Source organism: Aegilops tauschii, chromosome 3, assembly GCF_002575655.3.
Source record: "Aegilops tauschii subsp. strangulata cultivar AL8/78 chromosome 3, Aet v6.0, whole genome shotgun sequence".
NCBI lineage: Eukaryota > Viridiplantae > Streptophyta > Magnoliopsida > Poales > Poaceae > Aegilops > Aegilops tauschii.
In genome coordinates, this window is record NC_053037.3 from 498,805,099 (window position 1) to 498,816,697 (window position 11,599).

The following is an 11,599-nucleotide window of genomic DNA, read 5'->3' on the forward strand; positions in this document are numbered from 1 at the left end:
ACGATGTCATCATTTTCATAAACCCCGCTCGCGCAGAAATAGATAACCTTCTAAAACTGCTACAACTGTTCTGCGATGCGACAGGACTGCGTGTTAATCTGTCAAAATCCTCTGTGATCCCCATTAGATGCGACGACATAGACGTTCAGGATGTTCTGCAAAACCAAAAATTTGTTATTACATCAACCATGACACTTTTACTATTCCTAACAGCTCCACCACATGTCCATGGCAATATCATGGGAGCACCGGGTAGCATCTCCATTGTCTTGTTGACCTCTGTACTATAAGCAGTCTAGCTGCAGCATGTGCAAAGTCCCTAAAAATTGAAGTTCTAGTAGTTGTTCTATGTATGGAATTATACGTGTGTACTCTTTGCCAAAAATAATGGATGTGCAACTGTGCACCCATGTCCTCGTGTAGCTCTGCCCATTTCTAGTTGCCCTCGGAGCCAGATTCCAAACGAGAGAAAGAGACAGAGCAGAGCAGAGCGAGGATGGCATTGGCAGGAGCGGAGGTGGTGACCGCCGTGGACCACCGTGGCCGCCCAGTCTCGCGGCACTCCTCCGGCCGGTGGCCGGCCGCGCTCTTCGTCGTCGGTACGCCACGGACCAAACTGTAGTCCCCTCCTCGGTTGCAGAGAGGTTTTGCGCGCGCGCCGGCCTATACGCGTTGGTGACGGTCGGAATTGAACGCAGGGGTGGAGGTCGCGGAGCGGTTCGCGTTCGCCGGCATCTCCAGCAACCTCATCACCTACCTGACAGGCCCGCTCGGGCAGTCGACGGCGTCGGCCGCGGCCGCCGTCAACGTGTGGGCGGGCGTGGCCATGCTGCTGCCGCTGCTCGGCGCCGCCGTGGCCGACTCCTGGCTCGGCCGGTACCGCACCATCGTCTACGCCTCCGGCCTCTACATCCTGGTACGTACGTGTAGCCGGGCCGGCACTAGCTTCTTCCTACCGAACAATTTCGCAAGAATTTGTTTCCCCAGTCCTGCCATAGAAGACGGTTCATTGATTTATTTTTTCTGACTGTTTGCAGGGACTAGCCATGCTCACCGTCTCGTCGGCGCCACCAGCGGCATGCGCGGGCACGCCGGACTCAGCAGAGTGCTCGGCGAGCCCATCCACCGTTCAAGTGGCCTTCTTCTACGTCTCCCTCTACCTGGTGGCATTCGCCTACGGCGGCCAGAAGCCGTGCGTGCAGGCGTTCAGCGCGGACCAGTTCGACGAGAGCGACCCCGAGGAGCTCGCCTCCAGGGGCTCCTTCTTCAACTGGTGGTGCTTCGCCACAAGCGGCGGAAACACCATCACCATCTCGGCCTTGAACTACGTCCAGGAGAGCGTAAGCTGGCAGTTCGGGTTCGGGATCCCGTGCGCCGCCATGGCGCTCGCCCTCTCCGTCTTCTTGCTCGGAACCAGCACCTACCGCTTCTATCCGCCGGAGAGGAACGGCGGCCTGCTTGCGCAGCTCGGCGAACTGCTCGCCACGAGGGCTAAATCCTGGCACTCGTCATGGTGTTCCAGTTCCAAGTAATCAACCTTTTTCTTTCATTATATCGGAAGTTCAGAACACTTCAGTTGAGCCAATTCTTCTGAAAAAACTGAATGTTCACTCGCTCGTTTGGCATACATGCAGATTATCCGGTGACGACTCACTCCCGTTGCTGGCTGATGCTCCGTCGGCGTCCAAGGAGAACACCAAAGATTTCCCTCACGAAGCCGCGTCGCTGCTCAGACTGTTCCCGATATGGTCGACCTGCCTGATCTACGCCGTCGTCCTGTCGCAGTGGTCGACCCTGTTCACCAAGCAGGCGAGCACACTGGACAGGAGGATCGGCACCCTGCTCGTACCAGCCGCCGCCCTGCAAAACCTGAGCCACGCCGCAGTCCTCACCTTCCTGCCGATCTACGACCGGATCCTCGTCCCGCTCGCTAGAAAGCACACAGGGAACCCTCGTGGCATCACCGTCCTGCAGAGGATCGGCGTCGGGCTGGCGATCTCGATCGTCGCGATGATCGTCGCCGCGCTCGTGGAGACGAAGAGGCTCGCGATCGCGGCAGACCATGGCATCCTGGATGAGCCTGGAGTTCCCATCCCCATGAGCCTGCTGTGGGTGGTTCCTCAGTTCCTGCTGGCCGGGCTGTCCGGCGTGTTCGCGTTCGTCGGCCTGCAGGAGTTCTTCTACGACCAGGTGCCGGACGCCCTCCGCAGCCTGGGCATCGCTCTGTGCATGAGCATAGCCGGGGTTGGCTGCTTCATCAGTAGCTTCCTCGTGTACGCCATTGACAGGGTGACTAGCAGCAATGGGGGGAGCTGGTTCTCCAACAATCTCAACAGGGGGCACCTCGATTACTTCTTCTGGCTCCTGGCCGCGCTCAGTGCCTTGGGCTTCTCTGCTTACCTACACTTTGCACGGGTTTATGTCGGCAAGAAAAGGAACAATTCAGCTTCAGTACAGTGATGCGATGGTAGGGAATAGATAAATTTTCTACCCGTCCAAGTAGAGAACTGTCACAAATGAAGGAGAAACTTAGGTTCAGAATCAACCCATTTATTTTTGTTATCAACCACAGACCGTTCGGTGCAATTTTCATGGACAATCAGTAACGTGAAGCTTGTCCGTGCTTTCCAAAGCTACACCGACGACGATGGGAGTACTTGGCTGTAGCCTTGTAGTAAGGACACAGTGATGTTTTCTTGCAGACCGGAGTACGACTTTCGTCGGGAGCGAATTTCCACAATATTATTCAGATGGGCTTCTTCTATAAAAAATATGTCCTGCGTGCTAGTTTCGTGAATCTCTTTTTTTCTTTACACCGATGACGATGGCGTGACCACAGAACAACTTTACATTTACAATGGTTTTCGAAAGAAATGGCCGCACTGACTTATGTAAATATGTGAACATAATGTAGCAGTATGGTTTCAAATAAAAATTGAAAATTCTGATTTCTTTTGCACATGTTCATGTTAGTTTGACTTCTCTCTATATAGGCAGACCCCACCTGTCAGTGAGTGTAAGAGAGAAATAGAAGGAAATAAAAAAATTGCACAACAAAACAAGGTTCGAACCAAAGATCTGAAGCTTAGCCACCTAATTCCAAAGAGAAAAACCACTTTCCAGGCAGCTGCCGCCTCCTCCCAAAAAAGCTAGGGTTTGTGCCTCTCGCCGGAGGTCCGCCTCGTCTCCGGTGGCCCTAGGGCGATGGGGACGCGGTGGATCCTGGCAAGGGCCGGCGGGAGGGCTCCATTGTTAGTCGTTCATTTGAGATTTGTTAGGATTTGTGTCCTGCTCAGAAAGGCGAGACGACGGCGGCTCTCTAAAGATGGAATAAAGGTCTTCCCGCCTAGCCCCCATTTCGATGGTGCGTCTAGCATCTTTGGTGGGCGTGTGGAGGTGAGTCTCCGGCGGATCTATCCTCGGTGGATTTTTGCTCGGATCTAATTATTGTTCGTCTATATTCGTGTGTCTTCGGGTTGGATCCTATCGATCTACGTTATTATTCATCGGCGGCGGTTGTTGTTCTGGTGCGCTGGTCCTATGGGGCCTTAGCACGACGACTTCCCGACTGTCTACTACAACACGTGTCCGACTCCGACGAGGGAGGGACAATGATGGCGGCGCGCCTTCGACTCGCTTCAGTGCTTGTAGTTGTCCCTAGATGATCTACAGATCTGAATGAAGACTTTATTATTTCTGTTATTCGTTATACTGCCATGATTGAAAAAGAACAGATTGGAAGTTTCTTGAAATTTTTTCCAAAGAGAGATTCATATTTGAACACGAGAGCAGCTTATCTTATATACTGGCACATCCTCAGGAGCATCTCTAGCAGACCCCTTATATCGCACCGAACTGTAAAATAACCGTCGCTTTACAGTTTTGGACGGAAAATGCGGCACGAACAGACCCCGTAAATGCCCCTGACCCTTAATTTTTTTTGAAGGGCGCGGTAAATTGCCCTCTAGATCCGCGAATACACAAGTGCACCCCCCCCGCCCTGTCGTATTCGCCACACCTCTTTCGGAGAAGGTATCGAATGCGCCAATCCCTCTTCGTAAAAATAGTACAAGCTTGCGAGGCCAATTCTCGGTTTTTTACCCAAAGGAGAAACGCTGCGGGCTTGATGGGTTTTAGCGCATATAAAAAAATCTCGGCAGCTATGCGGGTGATTGCATATGGCATTTCGGCTGACAATTGAGTCAGTGTGTAGGTTGGCCAAAGTGATCATCCGTGTCTTTGGTCCTGTTTATCTTCAGGCACCCAACGAGGAAGACATGAAAATGTTGATGGTGACAAATGAGAAGCGAGGATGGCCGGGCATGCTAGGAAGCATTGATTGCATGCATTGGACTTGGAAAAATTGCTGAAGGCATGGCAAGGGCAGTATTGTGGCAAGTCTCGTGATGCAACAATTGTGCTAGAGGCCATTGCATCCGAGGATTAATGGATTTGGCATTGCTTCTTTGGTTTGCCGGGTACTCTCAATGATATCAATGTGTTGCATCGGTCTCATTTGTTTGCTAGACTTGCTAGTGGCGATGCTCCTACTTGCAACTACACGGTGAATGGGCATCAGTACACAAAGGGCTATTATCTTGCTGATGGTATTTACCCTTCTTGGTCTACATTTGTCAAGTCCACCAAGAAACACAAAACCAGGAAGGAGATTGAATTTGCAAAGGTACAAGAGGCTGCCTGACGGTGTCCTGGACTAGGGGGTACTCACCACGTCGTCTCTCGACTAGGTGGATTGGGCCGAGGACCCCCATGGCCGTTTACTCATGGGCCACCTCGGGCAGCCGATGACATACATGAGGAAGATTCCACAAGACTTGGTGATCAAGATAAGGACTCCTCTTCACCGACATATTCAACTAGGACTCTTGTTATCCTAGGCCTCTGGTACATTATATAAGCCGAGGCCAGGCTAGTCGATAGATGATTATGACATTATTCATCATACCCGTAGGTTTTAGACCACAACATATGATCTCGAGGTAGATCAACTCTTGTAATATCTATATTCATCAAGATCAATCAAGCAGGAAGTAGGGTATTACCTCCATTAAGAGGGCCCGAACCTGGGTAAACATCGTGTCCCCTGTCTCCTGTTACCCATCGATCTATGACACACAGCTTGGGACCCCCTACCCGAGATCTATCGGTTTTGACACCGACAATGGTGCTTTCATTGAGAGTTCCGCTATGAGATCAACGAAGGATCAATGGCTCGTCTGCAGATTAACTGCGACGTCGGCATCTTCATCACCGGCTCGACTGGTCACCTTGGCTCGACCGAGGACTGCACTCCGCGTCAGATCCTCATGTTCGGACGATGACCTTCATCAACATCAACTCCGATCTCTCTCAAGATCATGAAGCAATCATCCATGGACCTCGGTGGCTCAACATCAACATTGCCCTTGAGCGACCGTGCTGTTTTTCTGGACTGCGAGTTTTTATCCGCCGTCACCGCCTCCTCGAGCGTCGTCTTGACGAACCCTTCAGTGGAATTGTGCGGAATTAAGTATATAATAACTCTGTAAAAGTTCGTCGCGTTTCGATGGAGGAATCTCCGGCGGTCTACGATATACCAGAGCCCTGTCGAATCTGGACGGGAACCTGGACGAGTTTGGGGCGAGGAGTCCAGCGTCTGGCTCAGACGTACTTTGGAAGATCCAACTGTTCATCTTCTGCGGAATTCCTATATCTACCACCCCTCAAACTTTCAGCTCGATCCGACCGTTCAAACTCCGGGAACCTTCCGATAAGTGGACCAATTTCCGGATCTGTTTTCTGCGCGAATACGAATCCGAACCGAGTTCATGTTTCTTCATGAACGGGATATTGGACAACCTTTTTGATGAAATTTTTTTCTAGCGTATTGTGCGTTGTTTTTAAACACGTGCCCATAAAATTTTAAGCCTCCTCTGAGGTAATCTTCACCATCACGCTGGTGTCAAAACAGTCCGGCAATATTGCTCCATGGCTACCGACCTACACTAGACACGTCGTCGCTTTGTTGAGCCGAGCTCAACTTCTTCGGATCATCATCTGGGCGAGCCGAACAAAAGTTCAGAATCACAAAGGATAAATCATCACCAACATCGCGGCACCACGAATTATACGGAGCGGGCACACCGGCATTGCCGCATGGTTACTTCATCAAGCCGGCATTGACCGCGTCACAAGTTACGACCTGCGTTGGCATGGCCGCACTGTTACTTCTTCAAGCCGATGTCTATCACGCCGAACTGCTTCAACACCTCGGCTGACATGGCAGCCGCAAACGTCTCCTTACCGACCTGCTCCGTCACCTTGGCTATACCGGGGGCTTCACCATATCCTCATCAAACCTACTCCGGTGACTTCGGCGTCACCAGCTGACCTGCTTCGACTCATCGGCTGACATGGAGGCTTCGACACCTCGGTTGGACCGGGGACTTTGCTATTTTTTCATCAACATACTCTAGGACTTCGGCGTCACAACCATCCAGCTTTATCATGGTTAGCTGGACCGGGGCTTTGGCTCGCCACATCGACCGCGTTGTGTCGCTACTTCGTCAGGCCAAACTCCTCGCCCAGTCACTTCGGGCTCGGGGGCTGTAACCTTGGCCAACCGACCTACGCATTGGAACCTCGTCAACCCGACCTCGGCACCCAGGCCATTCTCGTTTAATTATTTACTTCACTTAAATTAATTAAGTAGAAGAGTATTTTTAATTATATTATTATTACTATTATTATTGTTGGCTTGCACTATTTTATGTGTGCAGGTTGACAACTTCGGCTGCGTCACGTGGTCACCTCGCCAGGCCGACGCCATCATCACGCCTCGGCTGGACCGGGGGCTTTTCCATAACATTATCGGTCTACTCCGGAGGCTTCGGCGTCACCTTGCCGACCTACTCTATCTCCTCGGCTGGACCGAGGGCTTCGGCTAAGCCACATACGCAGTGTTGTGCTGTCACTTCATCAAGCCGAGCCCTTTGCTCGGGCCCCTCGCGGCCGGCTTGAAGGCTGGGATCTCGACCCGTCGAATACTCGGCACGCGTTGTCAACACCGAGCACGCTAATCAGCTAAGTCGCTTTCATGCTCAATTTTTTAAAAAAATGTTTAATTCTTGTTCGGTTCGACCAAACATTATATTTATTTGTTTAAAACTTAGTTTGTCAAAAACGTTGTTTGTTAAAAATATTTACCTTACCCAAGTTAACTGGAGGCTCGCAAATTTACATGAGCCATTTTATAATAAGTATTTTCTTCTTAGTCGTTGCAAAGTCTTTTTCTTTCACTCATTTTTCGACTTGAGTGTGCGGTCAATAGCCGGATAGCCTGATTTCTCTCTAAAGCCGCCCGAGTTTAGTTCGCTAAACTGGACTTTGAAAACACTCCGCCTTCGGGATAGGGAGGTTGAATCCGAAGGCTGACCTACTTAAAGTCTAGAGATCGGATGTGTCATGTCAAAGCACGACGGAAGCATAAATTTATTTTAAGTCCAATTTTTGTATTGGCATCGAAAAACTTGATTTAGTTCGGACGTCAAACTTTTACATAAGTTTTTTTGGCTTTTTCGAGCTTATGGCACTTTTTAGCTATTTGTATCTTTTTCTTTCACGAAGCGGGACATACTCATGACCGAGGTGCCCTGCATTCTAATTCAACTCGGGAGATCTTTTCCGACCCACAGCTCGGCATCTTTCCTGCCGAACTACACCCCGACGTTGACAAAATAGACGCCACATCGGGACTAGTTCCCGAGCAGTGCAATGCCAGACACCTTTAAAGCATTGGCAGTATTAACGGGGGGCTGGACTACATCCGAACCCACCAAAAGCCAAGGTACTCCAAGGAGTCTTCGGCAAAACATTCTCGGATATTGCTTTATATGCATCAGTTTAGAATTGTGCCTTTGGTCAATAGTTGGATTGCCCGGCTCCTATGTGTAAGGGCATATTTATCCCTAAGATGTTTTGGTGATTGATGACAATGCTTTTGCGGACTAATCGTGTGCGTTGAGTGTTTTTCAGAGATTCATTCTTTTGGGCACGAGACGATATCCTCCCCTCGGAGCTTAAAGCGAAGACGGTGTAGTCCTTTCGGATTAGTTTGGTGGACTAGTTTCATAGGGATCACCGTACTATCAAGAGGGGGTCCGTTTTGGAAAGGCTAGGGCGGAATCATCACGTACACGTCCTTTGCCCCTCCCTCCGAGCCTTTCCGTTTCGATGATGGGCTTGGTTCTCCTTTCTTTGTGCCCTCTCTGGTTCCAGCGGTAGTACCGCGGGCCAGAGCGGTAGTACCGCTTGGGTGGTACAAGCGGTAGTACCGCTCTGGAGCGGTAGTACCGCCCAGAGCAGTAGTACCGCTAGTAGCTCCGTGTGTGTGCTATCTCTGGTCCCAGCGGTAGTACCGCGGGACGGAGCGGTAGTACCGCTTGGGTGCCACAAGCGGTAGTACCGCTCTGGGCGCGGTAGTACCGCTCCAGAGCAGTAGTACCGCTGGTGGCCCCAAGCCGTAGTACCGCTCTGGTCTCGTGCTAGTACCGCCTCGATTCGAGGGCTCCTTTTTCGTGTCGGGTTTTACGGTACTGGCCGCGGCTGTGGGGGGCCGTAGTACCGCTCCTGTGCGGTAGTACCGCCCTCCCTCCGCGGTAGTACCGCTGTGGACCAAGCGGTAGTACCGCGCTTTTGGGCGGTAGTACCGCTTATGGTTGCAAGCGGTAGTACCGCTGGCACAGCGGTACTACCGCTCTCTTCGGGGCAGAGGGGGGGTAACGGTCGGTTTGTTCCCCCCACTATATAAAGGGGTCTTCTTCCCCAAAGTTGACTTACCTCTTCCCCCAAAAAGCTCCATTGTTGCTCCAAGCTCCATTTTCGCCCGATCTCTCTCCCTAGCCAATCAAACTTGTTGATTTGCTCGAGATTGGTTGAGAAGGCCACGATCTACACTTCCACCAAGAGAAATTTGATTCCCCCCACTTATCCCTAGCGGATCTTGTTACTCTTGGGTGTTTGAGCACCCTAGACGGTTGAGGTCACCGCGAAGCCATAGTCCATTGTGGTGAAGCTTTGTGGTGTCGTTGGGAGCCTCCAATTAAGTTGTGGAGATTGCCCCAACCTTGTTTGTAAAGGTTCGGTCGCCGCCTTCAAGGGCACCAATAGTGGAATCACGACATCTCGCATTGTGTGAGGGCGTGAGGAGAATACGGTGGCCCTTGTGGCTTCTTGGGGAGCATTGTGCCTCCACACCGCTCCAACGGAGACGTACTTCCCCTCAAAAGGAAGGAACTTCGGTAACACATCCTCGTCTCCACCGGCTCCACTCTTGGATATCTTGTTCCTTTACTTTCGCTAGTTTACTTGTGTTATATCTCTTACTTGCTTGCGTGCTTGTTGTCGTTGCATCATATAGGTTGCTCACTTAGTTGCATATCTAGACAACCTATTTTGATGCAAAGTTTAATTTGGTAAAGAAAAGCTAAAAATTGTTAGTTGCCTATTCACCCCCCTCTAGTCAACTATATCGATCCTTTCAATTGGTATCAGAGCCTCGTCTCTTTATTAAGGACTTTACCGTCCAAAGAGTATGATTGACGTCGTAGACGGTGCGGAGGAGCACTCCGGTGAGAATCCTGTCTCATCTACGGGAGATGGGGGAACCGCGGTCTCTCGTGAGGAATTCAATGTGGCGTTGGACACATTGAAAACCTCCATGACGACCAAGGTCGAAAGCATGTTGAATAAATTCTTAGAAGGGCTTAAACTTACCACCGCACCGTTGAAAGTGGGTGATCCCGCTAACAAGGTGACGGATGCTACCTCCGACAAGGGGGAAGCTTCGAGCGAGAAGGCTCCTTGTTCTAGTGATAAAAATGGGACCGACATCTTTGCCCATGTGGAACCTCCACCCGTCTATGGTGGACCGCTTCCTTCCACTCATTTGAATCATGCCGGCCCGGCCCCTAAGATTGAGAAGAATGTAGATTTTGATTCTTGGGTCTATCGTTTTAAGCGTCATTTAAATCATGTGAACACTAACCTTTGGAGAATCATTGAAGAAGGCTTTTATCCGCATGACCGAAGCAACTTCACTCCTAGAGAAGTTGTGGATCATCAATTCAATGAGAATGCTCTCTTCATCATCCAAGAAGCAATCCCGCCCGAAGATCTTCCTCATCTCCGGCCTTACACCGTGGCCAAAGATGCTTGGCTCCAAGTTGTTTCCCTCTATCGGGGAAGCGCAAGCATTCAACGCTCCAACTATGAAGTGGTGCAAGATGAAGCCGACGAGTTTGCAATGAAAGAAGATGAAGAACCTCGTGAGCTTTTTCGGAGAGTGACCAAACTCGCGGTCTCTCTCCGAGATCATGGAAGTAAGGACACGGATGACAATTGGATCAAGCGCAAATTCCTCAAGGCAATGATGCCCTACCACAAAGCCATGTCCTCCGTAATTCGTCAAAGGCCGGACTTCCACACTTTGTCATCAAGTGAAGTGTTGGATGAGTTTGTTGCTATGAGCATCTTGGACAAGACCGCCGACAATGCGGTTCTTCGCTCTCAAAGAGTAAAGAAGCCCAACCTTGCTCTAAAGGCCAAGGCTAGTATGGAGGAAGAGGATGAAGAGGAAGAAGAGGAGGGCAACCTCGAAGATACGAAGTATGCCTATCATGAACACATGGCTCTTGCTTCAAGGAAATTTTGGAGCAAGAAGAACACGAGGCCAAACTTCAACAAAAGCAACTCAAGTGGCGCAAAGGGCAAGCAACGGATGAGGACTTGCTTCAATTGTGGCAATGTGAGCCATTTTGTTGCGGTGTGCCCTTACGAGAAGAGGGAAGACAATGGTGGCAAGCTCATTAGAAAAGACAAGGCCAAGTCGTTCCCCAACAAGAGCAACTTCACCAAGAAGACTCCCTTCAAGGCGTTGGTGGTTCAAGAAGAGTACAATGAGGATGATGACGATGATGAAGATAGTGAGTCGGTTGCCATGGCCTCCGTTGCCATTGCGAAGACTCCACGGGTGTCTCTCTTCGACTCACCCAATGAGAACATCACCGCCAAGTGCCTCATGGCTAAAGCCACCAATAAGGTAACCTCCAACATCAAAACTACCATCATTAATCATCCTTCTTCGACGGATAGCATTGATGAACATGAAGGAACAAATGTGGAGGAAAATGAGTTTGAGATCTTTATGAGTAAACTCAAGGGTAAATCCAAGAAGCACTTCGTTGCTCTCTTGGAACAACTTGGTGAAGCCAATGACATGATCGAGGCTCACGAAGATACCATCTCTAAGATGGAGGGGCATAGTCGTGACTATGCCGATGAGATTTCGGATCTTTCCAATGCTCTTGACGAAGAGCGTGGTCTTCGTTTGGCTCTTGAGGAGTCATACAACGATGATCATGCTAAGTTAAAGAAGGATCTTGATCATGCTCTTGTTGTGTCTCGTGTGCTAAACTCCGAGAAGGCAAAACTTGGGGTTGATCTTGCTAGACTCAAAGAGGAGTTTGGCATTCTCGACAAGGCTCACAAAGTCTTGAAGGGTGTTCATGCTAGCCTCAAGGAGTCTCATGATCAACTCCAA

The 11,599-nt window shown here is 50.3% G+C and overlaps 1 protein-coding gene across 1 annotated transcript; it reads left to right on the forward strand.

Moving 5' to 3' along the window:
* Positions 1-202: 202 nt before the first annotated feature.
* Positions 203-2,935, forward strand: LOC109748683 (protein NRT1/ PTR FAMILY 5.10). The gene is made up of 4 exons (XM_020307706.4): positions 203-599; positions 699-916; positions 1,038-1,528; positions 1,635-2,935. The coding sequence occupies exons 1-4, from the start codon at positions 497-499 to the stop codon at positions 2,458-2,460; spliced, it is 1,638 nt and encodes a 545-aa protein (XP_020163295.1). The 5' UTR covers positions 203-496; the 3' UTR covers positions 2,461-2,935.
* The last annotated feature ends 8,664 nt before the right edge of the window (positions 2,936-11,599 follow it).

What these genes read in the sequence shown, in the direction of transcription:
- LOC109748683 (XM_020307706.4), top strand. Translation starts at nt 497, where the DNA reads ATGGCATTGGCAGGAGCGGAGGTGGTGACCGCCGTGGACCACCGTGGC. An exon ending in CCTCCGGCCTCTACATCCTG is followed by an intron (nt 917 to 1,037) that starts GTACGTACGTGT and finishes GACTGTTTGCAG; the next exon opens with GGACTAGCCATGCTCACCGT. An exon ending in TCATGGTGTTCCAGTTCCAA is followed by an intron (nt 1,529 to 1,634) that starts GTAATCAACCTT and finishes GCATACATGCAG; the next exon opens with ATTATCCGGTGACGACTCAC.